General features: G+C 41.8%; 3 protein-coding genes across 4 annotated transcripts; 1 reads left to right on the top strand and 2 right to left on the bottom strand.

The window, feature by feature from the left end:
- Window positions 1-871: 871 nt before the first annotated feature.
- On the bottom strand, window positions 872-5,981 carry tbcc (tubulin folding cofactor C). The gene is made up of 2 exons (XM_022742393.1): window positions 5,895-5,981; window positions 872-2,799 (listed from the first exon to the last, which is right to left on the bottom strand). The coding sequence occupies exon 2, from the start codon at window positions 2,692-2,694 to the stop codon at window positions 1,654-1,656; it is 1,041 nt and encodes a 346-aa protein (XP_022598114.1). The 5' UTR covers window positions 2,695-2,799; window positions 5,895-5,981; the 3' UTR covers window positions 872-1,653.
- On the top strand, window positions 5,407-10,947 carry LOC111219593 (BRD4-interacting chromatin-remodeling complex-associated protein-like). Its single transcript, XM_022742311.1, has 13 exons — window positions 5,407-5,455; window positions 6,389-6,452; window positions 6,635-6,680; window positions 7,090-7,138; window positions 7,248-7,313; window positions 7,987-9,264; window positions 9,356-9,401; window positions 9,501-9,541; window positions 9,655-9,704; window positions 9,838-9,983; window positions 10,071-10,165; window positions 10,260-10,362; window positions 10,460-10,947. Exons 3-13 carry the CDS (start codon window positions 6,640-6,642, stop codon window positions 10,945-10,947), a joined length of 2,403 nt encoding a protein of 800 aa, XP_022598032.1. The 5' UTR covers window positions 5,407-5,455; window positions 6,389-6,452; window positions 6,635-6,639.
- Window positions 10,948-12,564: 1,617 nt separating this feature from the next.
- On the bottom strand, window positions 12,565-19,391 carry LOC111219675 (uncharacterized protein C17orf80 homolog). 2 transcript variants are annotated; one of them, XM_022742392.1, is made up of 5 exons: window positions 19,265-19,391; window positions 16,773-18,200; window positions 16,005-16,115; window positions 14,822-14,942; window positions 12,565-14,710 (listed from the first exon to the last, which is right to left on the bottom strand). In XM_022742392.1, exons 1-5 carry the CDS (start codon window positions 19,272-19,274, stop codon window positions 14,704-14,706), a joined length of 1,677 nt encoding a protein of 558 aa, XP_022598113.1. In that variant the 5' UTR covers window positions 19,275-19,391; the 3' UTR covers window positions 12,565-14,703. The 2 variants fall into 2 exon arrangements, with proteins under 2 accessions (XP_022598113.1, XP_022598112.1); XM_022742391.1 differs by having other exon boundaries at window positions 14,826-14,942.
- Window positions 19,392-19,843: the final 452 nt, after the last annotated feature.

Below are 19,843 nucleotides of genomic sequence, written 5' to 3'. Positions count from 1 at the left end.
TACTCACTCACAGGTAGAGGTCCTCAAGTTCAGCACAAACCGGATGTCTTCACAGTGGAGCAAATTGACTCAGTTGAGAAAGCCCCAGTAACCCATTCACAGAAATCTGTCATCCCCTCTAGTATGACTCTTTATGTGAATAATAAAATTATAACCACACAAAAAAGCTTAAAACTGGATGATTAAAACATGTGGTCACACATTAATAAATATGGACAAAGGATAGTTGTAGAAAACGTCATCTTGCAAGCTAATTAATTTAAGTGAATTACGCTCTCTCTCTCTTTAATTAACTTATTATCACTTTCTATCCTGGCAGTTATAATCAACAGTGTCTGCACAAACATGAGCCAGATACTTGTGCTGACCAAAGCTAGGCCTGTGCCTGAACGGCTTCCATTCTGACTCCTTCAAACTCCACTGTGACTGGACATGAGAGGTGCAGTGTCGCTTACTGCAACAGTTGTACCATTGTGTTTCCTTCCAAATGCAATTAAAATACTGACTGCTGAGCCTCCTTATGCCTCTTTCACTGTATCTTACAGCCAACCCCTCACTGTTCTGTATTTCTAATGATTCTTTGTAACTCTTTAAAATTATTAAATTAGTTTTTTTTGTTGATGCCTGTCTTCAATTGCTTCTTTTGTGTTGTTTCAGTTGTGTGGTACAGCCAAATTTCTTCAGTGTGGACCACAAAGTTCCTGTCCAACAAACTATCCACATTCTTTTCTTCCTTTCTTTTCCTTAACACCACATAGACATAATAAACAAATCCAACTTACAGTCTCTATCTATAACCACATGGTAGCAGTATTACTGCGTTATCTAAAAAGTGGCAATTTTTAATGAAAAGGCTTGAAAAACACAGAAATATTTTAGTACAGTTTTAATAAATGGTTACGAACACACTACATTATACATATATCTCTGGAATAAAGTAATATCAACTTGGCTCTACCAGAAAGCCTGTAATTTCACACTAGTTAACTATTCCAATATGGCTGATTTGAATTTTTTGAATATCACAGAATAATAAAAATGAAATCTAATGTTGGAGAGCAGCTTTCTCTGTGTGAACTAGTGTAATCATGAGCAGAAGAATAAAAGCTTGGAGTTTAATTTCGGCAAGAGTGTGGATGCTCTGCCTCAGGGGAGATGTGATGCTCCTAAGTACTAAAGCCCCACAGTTATTCAGGCTGATAAGACAGGAGGATTTTTATTTAAATGTATTAATGTAGCTTAAACCTTATCATACAAAGTGCCCTTTTTTTGTAGCCGTATGGACAAGTAGCAGCATATGACAACCAGTGCAGAGTATTCTCAATTAAACTTGTGTTTAGACACATGCTTCAGACACGGTTAAGGATCAAAAATGTCATTTTTGTAGCGCTGAGATAGAGAATATGATGCATTTATTTACGCTTTGTTCTCTGCCTTTTTGAGTGTGTGTATTTGTGTGTGTGGGCTACGTATGTTACATTTTGTCTCTGTTATTAGTTTTATTAAATACAAAAAAAGAACAGCCACTTCAAAGAAAATTCATTAAACCAACTTAAATTCAAGATTATGGACAAGACTACGTATGTGTATTCAGGCTGTCAACATGTCATTTGGTTTGACAGGTGTTAATTTGACAAATAAAGGCTTTAAAAGTTAAGGATCCCAGTTGGTTTTCCTGTCTGGTTCTGGGATGACAGTCCAGTTGGGGGAAGGTGTTCCTGCAGCGAGCCAGTTGAAATCATCCACCTGAGTCCAGTTGTTCCGGTCCTTGTCTAAGCCAGACACACTAAAGTCCTCTTCCAGAGTGGGATAAGACCAGGAAAACGGGGCGAAACTCACTCCATGACAGTCCTCTATGATGGCTCGGCTGGTGACATGCAGATACACCTGTGTGTCTTTGGTGTTGTGGGTCCGCAGCTGCTGACAGGGGAAGCTCAGCGTACTGTTTCTGCAATGATCAACAAATACAGAACTAGACACCGGCCCACACAGGATCTCACAGCTGTCGATGTGCTTCAGGTGCAATGTGCTGGGGGAACCGACCAGACGGACCTTGCAGTTGGACAGGTGAGTCAAGAGCACGTCTCTTTTCTGGATCTCCTCAGATGTTTTGGTCAGAAACTCATTGTCCATGTTGGAGAAGCCACACTGCTCTGACGCTGCAGCTCCATCCACTTCACCAGATGCAGGTGCAGATGTGGCAACATCAGCTTGAGCTGTGTCTGACACTGGTGCAGAGACTTTATCTGCAGCTTTAGTGCGAGCTCGAAAGGCAAACTTCTTCTTGGGCAGAGCCGTCTCTCTGGTCTCCGCAAGGGATGCCTGGAGTTTCTGGAGAGCTGCCTGGGATTGTCTCAGCTCGTACTGCGTCAGAAACAACACACTGTCATTCAGAAACTTTTGGAGCTGCACGGTTTTGACCGTCGCCTCCTCCAGCCTCTGAGTCACCACGGCTCGGTCAGCTCCGGAGCAGCTGGACAGCAGCTCCTCGATACACACCCGCTCCCTGCTGAAAGTCTTGGAGAAAAACTCGTCCTTCTCCTCGGCGACAGACTGGCTCTCTTTCTCTTCTTTACGCCGCTCGGCATCCTCTATTCTGGCCTGATTCCGTTTCTCAAGTCGCTCTTTTATCTTGGCGGCACCGCTTTCACCAGCAAACCCATCCTCCTGACTAATTTCAGCTGTAACATCCATGTTGTTGCACTAACGGTTGTTGCGGAAGCGATGACGGCTCTTTTCCTTCTTCTTTAATTATTGAGGACCAATGTTGTTGCGCAGCGCCACCTACTGTACCGGAGGCTGTGTGGCAAGAAATCATTTGGACAATGACTGTAAATTAATAACAGAAAAATTATAAATAAATAAATAAATTCATTCATTAACTCTAAAAATGTTAAGTAGAAAGAATGTGTGAAGAATATTTCCATTTCAAGCTACTTTGCACTTCTACCCCATCTTTATCTGATAGCAATAATTACTTTATAACTGAAGACTTTTACATACAAAACATACGAGGAGCTATTAAAATATGATACGTTGTGAAAGATTCAACTACCTGACAATATATAAAATCATAACTGAAAATATCTGTTTTATTTGGACTATTTATATTTGACTACTTTAATGAGTGATTAATCATTTTATGTCATTTTCCATACAAAAATGCCAAATATTTAATCATCCCAGCTCATCAAAAGTGAGGATTTGCGGCTTTTCCTTGTCTTGCGTTACACTAAGCTGAAACTTAGCTGCATTAGAAAGCATGAGTAATAATAAACTATATGTATCAGTCACAAGTTTTTCTGCAATGAGTTCTTACTTTAAGTACATTTTTTACCTGATTATACTTAAATACTTTCCCTCATGTAACACTGTCAATGCAGGACCTTTACTTAATGGAGTATTTTTACATTGAGCTATTAGTACTTCTGGATACTTCCTCCACTGCATGGCTTTAATAAATTGATTATGAATGACATTTCTACTGCCACAGTCTCTCTCAAACCATCAACATGCCCATTTGTAGGTAGTACAAAATAGATATTGTATTTTTTTATTTTATTTTATTTACAAAATCTGACAAAAAATTCAATGTGTTGAAATTTTAAAAACAGTAAAGAAATGAACACACACAGACACAGACACAGACACACACACACACACACACACACACACACACACACACACACACACACACACACCTTTCAAACAACAGCAAAACTGAATACTCTATCATCTTAAACTTTTGAGAACGAGTGGATCAGTAGTAACTAGGTATCACTTTCATTTACAGTAACTATGGTCATACCTGAGCAACGTCAAGGTGTGGCACACACATCAGAGGTCCGCCCTCTACTGTTGGTAATAATTAAGTCTAAAAACATTTATCTGCTATTTACGGTGGCAATGGAACTATTATCATATTGATATTAATATAAAAAAAATTGTGTTTATTAATTACTTGTCGTTGTTTGTATAATTCTTATTCAAATTTACAGTGGTATGATACCGGTGTGGACTGGTGATGTGGGTTGCCTTGCTCTGTGCACTACCCCAACAACCCGTGCGGTGATGGCGAGGAAACCCCGTTGACAAGGCACTGCTTTTTCATGACGGTGAGTTTCCCTTTGAGTGTATTATAATTTTGTGATAAAAATTTCAAGGAAAAAACACACACAACCTCCTTCCTCCCTTCCTTCAGGGAGGGTAGAGAGTTTGAGCGGAGAGAAAAATCTATCCGAGACAGAACAGGGACAGTGAGAAAAATATATGAGTGGGAGAGGGAGAAGGAGGAGGAGGAGAAGGAGGGGGGAGCAAATTAAAAGTTGCCAAATGGAGATATTGGGTTTCAAGCGGAGTGAGACAGGAGTAAAGGGTTTGCCTCTTTCAGTCGTCTTTATGTTATGCTAAGCGGGATAAATTTTTAAGGCTCGACACTGTTTAGTCCTTTAGCATTTTCGACGGATTCTAGCCGACGTTTTCAAAATAGGCGTCGTCGACATCGCGGCTAGCTAACCAGAACAGGCCGATGTTTATCGTTAAAATGTTACGGAGCGCCCTGCGTGGAGAGCTTCCCGACCAGAATACGGGCTGCTACAAAATCCTCCGATTAAAACGCGTCGGTTCGGCATATCGAGACAAATGTGACGTTTTTCATGCTGGCAGATGAGCCACATAGAGGACAAATGAAAGCCTCCCCAGCAGAGAAAGAAAGAGCACGTCAGCGACGACCAGCCACAGGCTGGACGACGGGCGTTTTGTGCTGCTTGAATGCGATTATCATTCTGTCGATTCAGTCTATTTTTGGAAATAAAACTTGCAAGCTGTACATTAGCTGACTTTCTAAACCGACGGCGATACCACAGCCACAGTGTCAGGACTACACGGGCTAGCTTGGTTGGCGTCGAAGCATGCATGCTAGGGCGGATTTCGAAGACAACGGATTTTGAGCTCTAAATTTTACAAAATGTTCATACTGTTGGAAAACATGGCTTTATTTTGACAACCTGATTAAAGTTTGAGATGAGGGCTGCAAATCCAGTGTTTTGAATTGCCACAAAAGGCTCGTTTTTGTCAGTATGTGCACTTAAGCTCTGCCCTGGTCGTTTTTTTCTTATCGCTGCTAACGTTAGAATTCAGAACATGAAACGTTCAATTATCGACTTTAATGTTTACATGTAGGAATTAACGGTTGAGTTTTTGGCGGTTTAATGACTCTTGGATTATAGAGAAAAAGTGGTGTTATTTTGTTTTTATTTTTTAATTTTTTATATCTAAACAACCTACATTTGGAGCGTTTTGTGAAATAAAATGTTTCTATGGTAAACGTTTGGTTCCCCATTGTTTTAGTTTGGACATGGCTTCCTTTCACATTTGTTTTTAGCATTGTGTCCGTTTTTTGAAGGACGAAGAAGCGTTTCCAGTCTGACGAGAAGATTTAGTTGTAGTCTATTTGGTATGGATACTTTTAAATAACGTTTCTCTGTAATATAATTAGCTTTTAGCAGGTTTCTTTGTATATATAAGTCACAACGCAGTCGGTTCAAACTGCTTATTTAGTTCTGCAGCCCTGTCGTTCTTTGTTCTCACCGAGTCAAAGATGGAGGCTGAACGTGGCTCAGCTGTAAAGACAGCCTATGGCATGGTAACAGCCATTTTGTAGCATTGCAGTTGTAACGTTTTCCACAGACTCATGAACACAAAGCCTACATTTCCCCTTGACTTTGACGAAGTACAACACAACCATGTAATTTAAACACCATTTCATTCAAATACTGGGTTAGTCACAAAAGGAGTTTAGAGTTTTCTGGCACACATTCTCTCATACATTGCTTAAATACAGTTTATCAAAATTAAAACAGACAAATGAACTTGTTAGATGTCCAAACACTCACAGGCCATTATTCTGCTGGATCATATTCATGCTCACTGTCTCAAATTGTTTCCCTGTTAATAGTAGCACCAAGATAGCTGCATACTTTTGCTGGCTGACACATAATAAAGCCAACACCTCTTTCAATGTAGGAACTCAAAACAACCATTCAAGGTATAAATGGAGCAGGGTGGAGTTTTACACTCAAATGGCCATTTTCACTCGGTGCAGGCACGAAAGACAACCAATGTGGGACAGCAGAGGAGTGTAATGGGTGGGAGTTTGTGTGTCAGAGACAAGTATCTGTAGGAGGGGATGAAGGCCATCCTGCCCTTACTTATACACTGATCTCCCGTAGCACTGAATAACATATTTGTCCACCTCTTACTCTGCACTCCCGTTTCACACACCCATCTGTCTTTCTGTCTCACCTGCCTCACTCTACAATACTCCCACACCTTGTATATTGCACCTATAATTTTATAATCTTACTAAATGCAGTCTCTCACCCTGCAGCCCAGCCTGTTACAGGAAACAAAGGGTGTTAAATGACTGAATCCATGCTTCCTGCTGGAAATCTGTGAGTGAGATATCCTTACTGCCAACATAATACATTTACATTTACTCCATTGATCAATGAAGCTATTAGCCCTTGGTCCTTGTAGATTTAAACATGATTTATTTCATCTGTAGTTCATATGAGACTTCTACCATCTCCTCACTTGCCTTATTCTGTACCCGTGTCCCTCCATAATCTTTCAGGTGTCATGGATGATGAGGACGATCGCCGTCTTCTGGATATTTTAGGGTAAAAATCCCTTAATAAAACTGCCATTTAAATTATTGGCATATATTATTTGAAGAAAGTATGAATGGATGCATAGATATTTGTTGTCATCAGGTAGTGATGGCAGTGTGGTTACACATTTTTATATTTGAGCTTACATTTCATTTGAATCATCAACCAATATATCAAGGTTCCTCTTTGAAATCAAAGCCACAACTACCAACAAGTTTACCTCACCCTTTTGTTGACTTAGGGAAGTTAATAAACAAATACTACAAGAGATTTATTGTTAAACATTATTTGTCACTGTAATCTGACTGAGTAAAGCAATTTTTTATACCACACACTAGTGAAGATAAATTTATGTTATATTAGAGGTGCTTTAGGTTTGTTCCTCGACCATTAAAAGTCTCTTCCCCACCCCTTTCAGAGATGTGGATGCGTTGAATGACTATCTCCATGGCAGCAACAGCAAGTCTGTAAGTCACTCTTACTGCATTCAAAGTTTTTCTGAATAGATGCTTCATTTTAATGCATAGAAAGAGTCCACCCAATCTCCGTTTAACTCGATCTATTCTGTTTTTGCAGATTGAGGAGGATGATGTGACAAACGCAGCTTATGGGTCGGATGGATCCTTCTTTGCCAGTGACACGGTAAGTACACCTGTGATTACCTTGATCCAACCAAAACATAAGCAGATTTTAGTGTATGATTACAGATTTAGTTACAGATGATGGATTAGGGTCTTAGTGCAGAGCATTTTCTCAGGCTTTTAGTTGGATTTGAGTACTAATGTCATTGTTATGAATTATTTAGTGTGGAGGTGATCTATTTAACAGTTTGAAAAGCCAAAGAAAGTTGTTTAAGTTTTCAAACGTCTGGTTTTGTCCAGTCTGTGTTGCAAAATCCAAAGATATTAAATTTGCTATCAAAGAAGACTGAGAAAAGCAGCGAGTATCCATAGTTTAGAAGCTGGAATTAGTCAATTTTTTGAATTTTTGCTTAAAAAACAATTTTAAGGAGTAATCATTTATCAAATAGTTGCTGATAAATTTGTTGTCAAACGACTAATCGTTTCAGCTCTAGCTGTTGCTGAACAAATATCTAACGATATGGACCCACTTGTTCCTAATCAAGGGAAATACACTACTAGATGTTAATTTGGTAGGAAACAAAAATGATTAAAAAAAAGGTTCAAGGTATAGTTTCCGTTTTCGTAAAGGCCCTTAAAAGCGTCACGTAAGACACTGGCATTTAGAGAAAGCAGTCTTTCACATGCAAACACTTTCTCACTTTCCTCTGATTTTTTCTAAATGCCTCTTTTAGGCTGGCTCCAACTCTGGCCTCAAGGATGGCTCTTCTTCAATGGGTGAATTCGGCGATGATTCAGCCGGGGCAGGCCTCCAGCTCTCCAGCAGCCTTTCATTTATCGAGGATGAATTGGGGACTGGGAACTCCCCTGGAGGGGTGGACCTCGGCGGGGAGGACCAGCCCTTTGACATCCTACAGAAGTCTCTCCTGGAGGCCGACATCACGGAGCAGACGCTGGCCCAGGAGGCCTTATTGGACTCCCAGCCCGCTCCCACACTAGTACAGGCTCCCGTTCCCTTCCCTTCCCAGCTGGTCTCTGGGGGTTATGGAGGGGGAGTGGGTGTGGTCACCACAGCGACAGCTGCGTTCCCCACAGGCCAGTTCCTGCAAGGAGTGTCCCAGCTGCCCAATGGCTCTGCCCAGCACATCCAGGTGTTGGGCTCCTTTGGGGCAGGTGGGGGCGTGATGACTCTGAGCAGCTTGGAGAGAACTCCTCAGATTGTGTTGAGGCCAGGGGCCCCTGTAGCTGCGCCAGGGCCCACAACTGGGGGGCAGGTGTTTGCTCCTACTCAAGGGCAGGTAGGCCAAGTTGGCTTACCTTTCAAAAACATCCCTCTTCAAAATATCATTATCCAGAGAGGCCCGGGAGGGACCCAGACTCTTGTCAGACCTATCCAACCTAAACCCCTTCAAGCTGGGGCTCAGACTGTCTATAGTGTTGGTCTTCAGCCCACTCCCACCACCATGGCTAATGTAGTAAACGCTAACACTGCTACTCCTGGGGGGCAATATACAGCCAATGGCTCCATTGTAGTGCAGCCGCCCCTGGAGCAGCAACAAGCGCAGGCCCAGACAAACATACCACCGGGACAGTTCTTGCTCCCCACCTCTTTGGCGCTCACTCCAGGCAGCACCATCCACAACGGCCCCGCTGACCCCAACTCAAACGCCCTAATCACCAGTCAGAACGCGGTGCAGATTGTTGCCGGGCAGAACTTTCCCGCACCCCAGAGGGGTCAGCTAATTTTGAATCAGGGAGTAGTCAGTGGGAGTCAGGTTGGCGGGGGTGTAACTCAAACATGGACAGGAGTTTCTTGTGCGAGCTCTGCCCCTGTGCAGACATCTTGCGCCCCTGGGCGGCTGACCCTGGTCGGCCCAGCGACGGCGGGGATCGGCGGTCAAGCCCAAGTGTCAGCTAGCCCTGTGCAGCGCCTTCTAGTGACTCAAACTCAGAACTGCACGTCCCTGTCCCCTTTACCTGGTACAGTAACACAGGAACAAGAATACAGACAGGTATTATCACTAGCTACTCGGTATTTCATTCATTCCATGTATCTCTTACCTGAAAACTGCTGTCTGACTGACTTTCATTTTTATTTTTCAGAATTCTTCACCTGCTCTCAAACAGACACAGCTCAGCAACATCCATGGTAACAAGACAGATTTTTTCAGTGTGTTATGTGTTTAAGTGTAGTCTGCTGCATTTCGACTTAACGTGGTTGCTTTGTTGTTTGTTTGATCTCTCTCAGCCATGAAAACAGTGACACAAGATTCAACGCTAAACTCTCAGGTACATGAATGACTTGTTTAACACTTATGTCTGTGAACATTTTACATTGGAATAAGTGTTTAGGGACAATATGAGAGGTGTTATGACAGCCTTGGTATGTGCGCTTTGTCTAGGTCAGTGCACAGAAGAGGCCTGCCCTTCCGCCAATCACGAGAGAGGGAATGTGAGTTTATTTTTGACATACTGTTCATACATTATTTACATATTTCTTCATATGTCAAGTCTTGACTTGTGTGTATGGTTTGTCATTCAGCCACTGAAGCAGTTTGCCTGTTTTTTTCCTGTCATCTCGATAGGATTTTACAACAGTTGGCGAGGGATCATGCTGGAGTTCAGACCCCGGATCGACGTCAATTCGCTTCAATCAACGATGCGCTGCAAAGACTCCTCCCTTACCACGTGTTCCAGGGGACTCCCCCCAGCCAGGATGAGTTCTCACAGGGTACAGCCTCCAATCTATTAGCTTGATGCCAAATCTGCAAGGAAGGCAGAGAGCTAACTTAGAAGATTTGTGTGGTTTTGTTTACAGTGGATGAAGAATTTGAGGCGGTTGCGACTCAGGTGCTGAAGAGAAGCCAGGCCATGGTGAACAAATACAGACGACTACTTATGGTGGAAGCTGAGGTAGGCACATACATGAGCTAATGGTTGCATACATACATGTGTTCCCTGTTATGACATGCACAAGGCTAACAAGTTTCCACTTCCTCCCCTGCAGCGTTCAAGTCCATCGTCAGAAATGGTGATGATTGACAGGACCTTCAACCAAGAGGAACGCAGCAACCTGACACAAGACAAGCGCATGATACTAGTAGATCCAGGTAAAGAAAAGAAAAAAAAGGAGGAGTAAAGCAGTTTAGAGAAAATAATCTGCTCACAGACAGACTTTTTTTTAAACTCTTCTTCTCTGTTTTATAGACAGCTTCTTGGAGGACTTCTGTTGTGGGATGAAATCCAAACTTTTCCAAGACCCTTCCCCGTCTCAGTCCAGCTGTAGTTGGAATCAGTCGGACAGAGGCTCCACAGAGCCACCGTACAGGACAGACTCCCAGCCCGGGTATGGAGATCCGGGAGGGGGCGGGGCTGTAGGAGCAGGTGCAGAAGACAGACTCCACCCTCCACACTTACAAGAAAACAAGAGCGTCCTGGAACTGAAGAGGTCCCAGCAACGCTACGGGCCCAGCAGCGCCAGCAACAACAGCCTCACTGCTGCCAACAGTTATCCCCCAACAGGTAACCCCCCATCTTTTACAGCAGCGTCCGGAGGACAGACGCACTACCAGGGGTCTCACCACGTGTCCTCCCACCCGATCCAGCCCCAGTACCCCCCTCGGCTCACCTCACCCCCCCACCCTGACACGGACTCTGCTCTAGAGGCGGCAGTCAACAGCATCTTGGAATGTTAAGACTGATGCTTCATATCATGCCTAGTGTATGGTTTTGACTTTTGTGTGTGTGTGTGTGTGTGTGTGTGTGTGTGTGTGTGTGAGAATGTTTTTTTGTTTTTTTTTTAATGGCAAACTCTCCTGTTGTAATATTTGTTTTACACCCCACACCCCACTCAAAACCCTGTGTGAAGAGAGGTTAACTCTTCTTTCAGGTCTATGATCTTTGTGATACCATCTCTGGCCATGTAGCATGTATATTTAATTTGTTTTTATATTTCCTTTTTCTTTTATTTTTGAGACATGTTGTAGGAGTCAAGGTGAACACAGGCACTTATAATAACCTATAAAGATCCGGGAATGTGTGCAATGCAATGTACTAACAGATGGAAAATTATTTTGTTTATTTTAACATTATTTCACAGGGGTAGGGACTTCAGTAGCTTGAATATAAGAGTGTTCCTCTCTTCACACACACATACACACACACACACACACACACACACACACACACACACACACACACACACACACACACACACACAATTAATATTTTGTGCCAGCTGATAACCCCCTGAATACCTATGCTGAAAAAACCCAGGATGAGGGGGAGGGACAAAACGATGACTGTGCCTAATTCTAGGTTTTTATTTTGAAGTGTTTACATGAAGAAGCTCTATTCACTCATTTTCCTTCCTGCATTACAAACACACACAGTAAACACACACATACCTGCTTTTGTACAATGTGTTCTGTAGATTCATGGTTCAGAGGAGGAGATTTCCTTTATGGTCAGCTCAGTAGAGACACATTCACATAGACAAATTGCACTAAACATACTGTTGCTTTTTTTTCAGGAACTATATGACTATGAGGTCGATTACACAGTGTGCGCTAGGCTAGCAGAATGTGAACATTCGGAACAGAACCAAAATTGATTTGCCTGTTTTCAGCTGCCTGCAACAAGGATAACCTTTTAATTCACACTAGGAACCATTCAGACTAGACACATAGACGTATATAGTAATGTTACTGTACTCAGCAGTGCTTGTTTTTCTCGTGCTTAAGTCACACATTTCTTTGGCATTTTTTTCTTTTGTACCTTAAAGGTATGCAAGCCCCGACACAGACACAAAGACAAATCTCGATCTTCAACCACTTTTTATCATTTCAGCGTGTTTGTGTCTGGGGAGCTAAATCCTCAGATTGAGGAAGATAATTATGTTACAATAGTTTTATCTTTTTTTATTTAGATTTTTATTTCCTCATGTTTTTTTTTTATTTTTATTTTTAGAAATGACATGAAAAAAGACGACTGTTTTGTTCATTGTGACGTGTTGTTCCCCGGCCTTGTGTGAACATGACGATGCCGTCATTAGTTGAAATGACCTTGGTGGGTCATTGATTGTACGTACGTTTGTCTGCCTTCTGCATATAATTATATATTGATCATATCTGTCTATCTATGCTTTACTACCTTGACATTTCTATCAGGGTGTGTGTGTGTTAATCTGCACACGCACACACTGGTCTACGACTATGTTTTCTATGTAGTTTTGTGGTTTGATTGCCATACTCTTGACTTGATTCTCAAGTGTTCGCTCATAACCCCCAGATGTTTTCCCCACTTTCTAGTCCTTTTTTTTTTTTTTTTAAGCATTTCTCACACATCCTCTGTTTTCCCTCTCAGCAGCGCAACCAAAATTAATAGGAGAGTGAAGTGATGTCCAGAATCACCCTCAGGTCTTTATTTCTTTGTGCTGGTGACAACAGCTCTGTGGCTGTTAAAGTAAAAAAAAAAGAAAAAGATGGAGTGTTTGTTCTGAAGCCGTGCTCCCAACATGACTTTGGTGCTGGATTTGTCTCGAGAATGTTTCAGTTTTCTTTTAGTGTTTAGAGCCAAAACTTAACTGACTCTGATATTTCATTATGATAAATAATTAATCTTAAATATTGGCCATGTGTTTGTTTTTTGATTAACTTTTTTTTTTTTTTTTTGCGTAAAAGTCTACAGAAATCTGTACTGTAGTGTAAGAAAGAACGGGCAATTTCAGCCAAACCCAACACAGGACCAAAGCTTAGGTTAAATGTGTGAAATCCTCCCGGGGTTGATTCTGGATAGTGCCACCTTTCTCTTATAAACGTGTCTGTGAAATATGCTTGCCTGTAGGCTACAGAAGCAAACTGAAGGCCTTTTATATGGGGTGATAGAGAACACATCCGTCTTCTTCTTCTTCTTCTTCTTGTTTTTGTGTTTGAGTGCCAGTGGCCATCGCAGCAGTTGCTGCAAGATTTTGTGCCTCTTTAGCACTTGCATCCACAAGGAAGTTTCGTTTTAGACTTGCACAAAGTAGGGACATGTCCAGTGTTGGTAAAACATTGTTATCTGGATGCATATCAGTGTCTGAGGGCCTGGTAGGAACATACTGTGCTTTTTCTCCCCTACTTTCAGTGCAGATTTGTTGTTTCTGCCTCCATTTCTGCCTCACTGTTGTTGTTTTTTTTTTTTGTCTCACTTGATTTGTATAGTTTGCTGTTTTGTACAAAATTGAAAAGTGAAACACAAAATATTTATAATTTTGTATGGAGAAAAAAAAAACGAATGTTAAAAAAAAAAAACACACGAGAAAATGGAAATTATTTTTTATTGTGTTGGCCAAGAAGCGGCGTCAGGAAAAATCGTTACAAAAATACTGTCATTTCTTCATTTGTAGCTAATGTGTGTTCACTACAGCAGCAAGGAGAGTCAACAATAAATTCATACAATACAAAGAATACAATAACAAACTGGTCCAGTCCGGCTGAGAACCTCCTTCAGTGTCCCTCCATTACCATTCTGTGAGTGTTCACACACAGACACACAGCCTGAGCATGCATAATAACATCATGTGACAGGGGGAAAACATTTCCAAGGAAAAACAGATTTGCGCTCCCTCTGCTCCACAGATAGGATCTTTTCATGGATACTGATGTCGGGATGTTTCGCATGTTTTTCATGTTTCTCTACATCTGCGCTCCCAGAGAAAGATTTTATCTGGTTAAAAACTGTTGGTTCCCTTTAATCCTCTCATGGAAGCCAGCACCGATGCCTCTGCACAAAGGAGCTAAGAAAACTCTGCATAGCAAACATTGTACTGCCCAGCCCTTTTGGTTTTTGTTAACACAACCCAACAATGACACCTAGTGGAGCTCCTGGGACTCACACTTAAACACATGGACACATATCTCATCAGGAACTGAAACTATTTTGATAAATTAATTAAAAAGTAATTTTAGTAGCTTTCTTGTTCACATTTCCCTTCCTAAACTAAACTAAAACACATAGCACATAGCAAGCTAAATAAAATAAATAAATAAATAAATGTGAAATGAAACTCAAACATGTCTTAATTTGCATAACCTGCAGTGTCGTGTCATGCCCGCAGGCTTTCAGATGCCCTTTTCGGGTGCAAGTCAAATGAGGATGAAACTACCAGTATCACAATGACAATTCCTCTGGTGGTTGAAGGGATGGTTTGACAGTTTGGGAAATTCGTTTTCTGGCAGACAGTTAGATGATACCACTCCCATGTTTGTCAGTTAAATATAAATCTGCAGCCTGTCAGCTTAGCTTAGCATAAAGACTGGAAACAGGGGGAGCAGCTAACAATCTGCCTACCAGCACCTCTAAAGCTCACGAAGCTTGAAAGCTAACCTCCTGCCACAGCTGTTGTTTCCACATTCAGTCTCACTTGTCCACACATCTTCCCTTGACCTCAGTGGTACTTCCTCCAGCGATCACGCTCTGGGAACAAAACAAAACAAAACAAACAAAAAAAAAAAAACAGCAGCATGCTCAGTCATCTCTTAAATCCAGATCCATTACATGGAGCAATACTGAACGCGATCCACTCACTTACTTATATGAGGGTAACTCCAGATGTAGCTGAGCACACAGTATCCTGCCACCAGCATGCCCAGCCCACCCACACCACCTTTCCGCACGTCAATGTACCTCCTGTAATACCAGTGCCAGCCTGCGGGGAGCACAGAAGAGGAGGAGAGGGAACACATGCATGTAAAGCTTCACACGAAACGTCACTGAGGACACAAGGGGAACAGTTTGACATCTTGGAAATAGGGTTCTTCACTCAACACATCAAGAATCATCACGTAACTGTGTGGTAAATATTTGACAGCAGCTGGTTAGCTTAGCATTAAGACTAGAAACAGTCACAAAGGTAATAAAATTCACCTCCCAGAACGATATGTTAACAATATGTCATATCTCCTTTGTTGTTGGTTGTTTTTATGGTTTTATGGAGAGTTGCTTGGCTGGGAGCACTGACTTGCTTGAATTTCATCAAGTCTCCCTACAAAGAAATAACCCTCCGTAAAACTTCAAAGTTGGTATGGATTAAACACTATTTAACGTGTGAATTTGTGAAGTTTAGAGCTGATGGTAGTTCCCTTGACCCTCTGAGGTCTGAGGCTATTTTCCCGATTGCCACTTTATTTCTTAAGGTACTTGCAAATAAGATAATCACTATAATGAGGCCCCTTTGTGACCCTCTTTACACTGTGCAAAGAGTTCATTTGTCCCAAATGCCGAAAAAATTGAAGCCCAGTTTTTCTAAATTCTTCAGATCTCCTGTGAAAACAAACATTTACTGATGTGGATGAATTGTTTTGGTGCTTGAAATGTGTTTACCAAAGTCTTAGTTTCATAAAAATAGTGCAACATGTGAGTATAATAGTAGATAAATGTATAATAAATGCCTAAAATAAAAAGTGTTGTGTATCAATCTAATTTAACCAAATTTTAGAGGCCTGCTTTGAGGCCTTCTAGGTATACTGTGGCTATGAGTCATGTACAATCCCACAACAATATGAAACAGAAAGTGGAGGGTCTGCAGATTCTAACAACATTAAAACCATGTTTCTACACTTTGTTATCCCAAGGATATTGATAGAAAGATCCGTCGACCTCAGAGGGTTAAAAGCATAGAGGCAAACAGAAATTCCCAAACAAGAGGCCTACAGGTAAATATAGTGTAATACATATATTTATATTCGCGTGAGATTCGCTTGATATTCACCTCTTTGCACCATTTCCACTACGTCTCTTGGATGGCTGGGGGTTTTGCAGGCCAGCCACTCAGGTAACTCCCTCAGTCTCACCTGTCCAAGACTCCGCGGTGACACGGCACCTGCCAGGAATCAGCACACTGACGTATGAGCACACACTCAAAACACATCCTCTTTCATTTCACTAGCTGGGTATCGAGTGAAATTTTTTACAATGCTAGCGCTGATTGCCTTTTGATACTGAAACAAAAACAATGCTCTCCTCTCTTCTCACTTTGAGGGACACAAACATGTTTTTTTCTGCTTTTTCAAAATGTAACTAAAGAGCCCAAAGTTCTCTAAACTGATCAATGTTGTTGAATTTGCCTGAATAAAAATATCTAAAATGACTAAACTATCTTATCAATAAGTAAACAAGATCAGGACTGACACTAATGGTTATTTTCATTATCGATTCATCTGCCAATTATTTTCTAGTTCTATAAAACAACAGAAAACAGTTTAAAAAAATGCACATCGCAATTTTGTAGAGCCCAAGGTAACGGCCCTCAAAGGTTTTGTTTTGTCTGAAGAACAGCCCAAAACCCCAAGATATTTAATTAAGATGAGGAGAATCATCACACCTGAGAAGCTGGAACCATCAAACCTTTGGCATTTTGGCTTGAAAAATAAAAGGTCAACTGTTTATTAAAATAGTTTAATTTTCTGTCAGTCACTGCCGCTCTGAACAACATAACGAATCGGATAATACATTGGATGTCAGCTTTTCCTGTACTGACCTTCGGTTCGACTGTGAGCAGTGTTTTGTTTCCTGTCCTCAAGCTTCAACCCATGAGCAGCTCTCGCCGCCTCCACCCTCGCCGGCGGAGCTCGTGTGAGATGACTGGGAAGCTGAATGGGTGATGGTGATATTGAGAGGAGTTCTGTCATGGGATGACCCACCTTCAGCCCCTCATTCATGCCGACTGTACGTGGAAGAGGTGTAGATTGAGACGACAGATGGCCGGAGAGGACGGGAGGTGCGGGGAAGGTTGGTCTGGGCTGAGAGGAACCGTCATGTTGCAGAGGGATTAAAGACGTTTGTTTAGACTTCTGACTTTTTTTCTGAACTGACTGCAGCTCCAGATGTGGTGAAGTGACGCTGGGGAACTGGTCTGACAGAGTTTTAGTTGTTACCAAGCAGTTTACAACGTCTTTTTGCTTCTCTGCTGGAGCCATTACTGGACTGAGACTAGTATCAAGTCTGGTTTTGCTGCTTAGGTTGTCAGTAGTTTCAGCCTGGCTCGGGATCCTCCCCTTGCTGGACTGAGTGGTGCTTTTAGCTCGGCCTAACGTGGCTTTGACATCCTGGATGATAATCTTGGCCTGGTGACCACTTCCGGATTTTAAGAACATCTTACTCATAGATAAATCCTCCATTTCCTCTTTGTTGTCCACCCAGACGTTGTCTCTTCCTTGGGATCTTGTGCCACTTTCATTTATTTCAGAATCCAGAGAGTGAGAGTCAGTGTCTTTGGTTGTGGAAAGAGATTGTACAGCCCTCTTTGTCTTTGACACCTTCTTTTTAGAGACATCTTTGGGTTTAGTGTCTGTGGATGGAGGGGCAAAACTGGCGTTGTCTGGAATAATGCTGGTCTCCGTCTGTGCTGTGGTTCTTGACTTTAGAGCATCTGAACCTGACGGCAGGCCTCCTGCGGCAGATCTGCTTCTTTCCAGTGATCCCTTAGTAACTTGGTCGGACTTTGCAGCTTCTATCAGAGCGAGGAGACTTTTCTTTTTTGGTTTGGAGATGGTGGGAGAGGGAGACAGAGATAGGGCTGGGGAGGAGATGAGGGAGGAGGTGGTGGTGGCCATCTTGATTTGTTCGGACAGCTTCTGTTTCTTCTTCTTAGTTGACGGTGGAAGTGGTGTAGGACTTGGGGACAGCGGCTGTGACAAAGACGATGTGTTCTCACTCTTAAAAGGCGCTGCAGGTGATGACACAGCAGACACCTTTGTCCTCTCCTTTGACTGCGGACTTGCCGCCGTTGACAGTGTCCCCTCTGCCATTGGTTCAGAGGAACCTGCAACCAGCTGAGAAGGTGATGTCGTCTGATCCCTTCTGACATGACGTTCGGTCGGAGGCGTTTTGGATTTCGCTGCTGCCTTGCAATGTGGCAGGTGACTCTTCAGCCTTTTATATGTTTTCCCGCAGAATGGACACACCTCTGTGGGGACAAAATAGTGACAGAGCAGTGTCACTTTCTTTATTAATCAATGGTTACTTTCCAAAAATGTCAAATATTTCCTGTTTCTTGTGTCTCAAATGTAAGGATTTGATGCTTTTCTTTCTCGTACATGATAGTAAACTGAATGTATTTGGATTTTAGACAAGAGATCTGAAGGCATCACCTTGGTCTGTGGGAAATTATAACAAGCATTTGTCACGATTTACTGTCATTTTATGTACAAAATAATTAATCAAGTCAACCTTCTCATTGTTAATGAAAATAATCATTAGTTAAGTCCCTGTTCACACTGCCTGTTTTGTCTGACCGGACTAAAATACAAAGATATTCAGTTTACTATCTCACATATGACAAAAAAAATCATCACACTAGAGCTGACACAAAAAATTTAATTGAAGTCGTTTTTCAAGCAAGATTTGTGAAGAAAAAACAAGTATTCTCTCTCTGTTTTTCTTTGTCCTGTATAATTGCAAACTTAATATTTTTGGGTGTTTGGACTTTTGGGCGAACAAAGCAAGACATGTGGAGACATCCTGTCTGGCTCTGTGGAGCATTTTTTTTGATTGACTTTGATTGCCTTATGACTCATGATCAACTGACACTGAAAATAGTTGTTGCTACCTAGTCAGACTCAAAACCGCACGGTTGAGAAGCTGGAACCACAGTGTTTTCGTATTTCTGCTTGAAAAAAGACTGAAATGACCAATCAGCAACCAAAATAGTTGCCACTACACTATTACTCCACTTCTGCTTTCAGTTCTAAATATGTACAAATTCATAATACTGTGGAATACTAAAATCTGATTGTGAATAAATGTACAGTATGTGTTATTTATTGCTTGACGCACGTGTGGGCTGACCTTGGAACTGAAGGAAAATTGCAGCTGGAACTTATTATACTGCAGATTCTACTCTATTCAATCACTCAGGAGTATAAATCCCAACATAAACAACTCAAACACATGGAATATTGATCGTGATTAGATCACGTGATATTTACGTATGTTTTTTTTTTGTGAATGACAAACGTTTATGTAACTTACCGGAGCTCATCTTAAATGCGTGTCAAACAGCCAATCAGGGTGAAGCATGTTCCACAGCTTTGAACAGAAAAGTTGTATTAGCGGTAATATTAATGTAAAGTTTCACCAATCATCACATTAATGCGCAGTGGTGTCACTTTTTGTGAGACAACTTTTCCCTGTCGCGGATGAACTGTTGCAGTATGGAGGAAAAGACCCTTTGGGTAGCTCGTCAGGAGCCTGAGTGTAACACAAACACACATCACTATCGCAAAATTGGGTCTCAAAAATTGCTGTATGTTTCATAAGGGGGGACCAGAGAGATGCGTTATAACGGCACCTGTCGGATACATTGTATCAGCTAATGAAAGTGTTGTAGGAACATGTGGTGATCTGTTCAGTCAGTGGGTGTGGTGCGCGCACTTGGTTGAGATGATTCACCCTCATCTACTTCCGTCTTCGCGTAAACCCCCGAAAATACCAGTAAATTGTTGGCGATGTTCATCAAATTTCCCACTAAAATCTTTCGAATTTCCGGTGGAGGGGTATTTGATTTGTTCACAGCAGTTTTCACGACATTACCTGAAAAACTAGAAAAAC

This window comes from Seriola dumerili, unplaced genomic scaffold (assembly GCF_002260705.1).
Source record: "Seriola dumerili isolate Sdu_G_001 unplaced genomic scaffold, Sdu_1.0 BDQW01000068.1, whole genome shotgun sequence".
Lineage (NCBI taxonomy): Eukaryota > Metazoa > Chordata > Actinopteri > Carangiformes > Carangidae > Seriola > Seriola dumerili.
The sequence above is the reverse complement of the archived record's forward strand: the minus strand, read 5'-3'. Positions and strand labels throughout refer to the sequence as shown.

Bases quoted from the DNA above. Each gene is read 5' to 3' on its own strand.
- tbcc (XM_022742393.1), bottom strand. From the start codon at position 2,694: ATGGATGTTACAGCTGAAATTAGTCAGGAGGATGGGTTTGCTGGTGAA.
- LOC111219593 (XM_022742311.1), top strand. From the start codon at position 6,640: ATGGATGATGAGGACGATCGCCGTCTTCTGGATATTTTAGG. The intron at 6,681-7,089 runs GTAAAAATCCCT...CACCCCTTTCAG, and splicing joins CGTCTTCTGGATATTTTAGG to AGATGTGGATGCGTTGAATG. The intron at 10,166-10,259 runs GTAGGCACATAC...CCTCCCCTGCAG, and splicing joins TACTTATGGTGGAAGCTGAG to CGTTCAAGTCCATCGTCAGA.
- LOC111219675 (XM_022742391.1), bottom strand. The intron at 14,943-16,004 runs GTGAATATCAAG...TGCTCCCCGCAG, and splicing joins AGTGGAAATGGTGCAAAGAG to GCTGGCACTGGTATTACAGG. The intron at 14,711-14,825 runs GTAAGTGAGTGG...TTTTGTTCCCAG, and splicing joins CTGGAGTTACCCTCATATAA to AGCGTGATCGCTGGAGGAAG.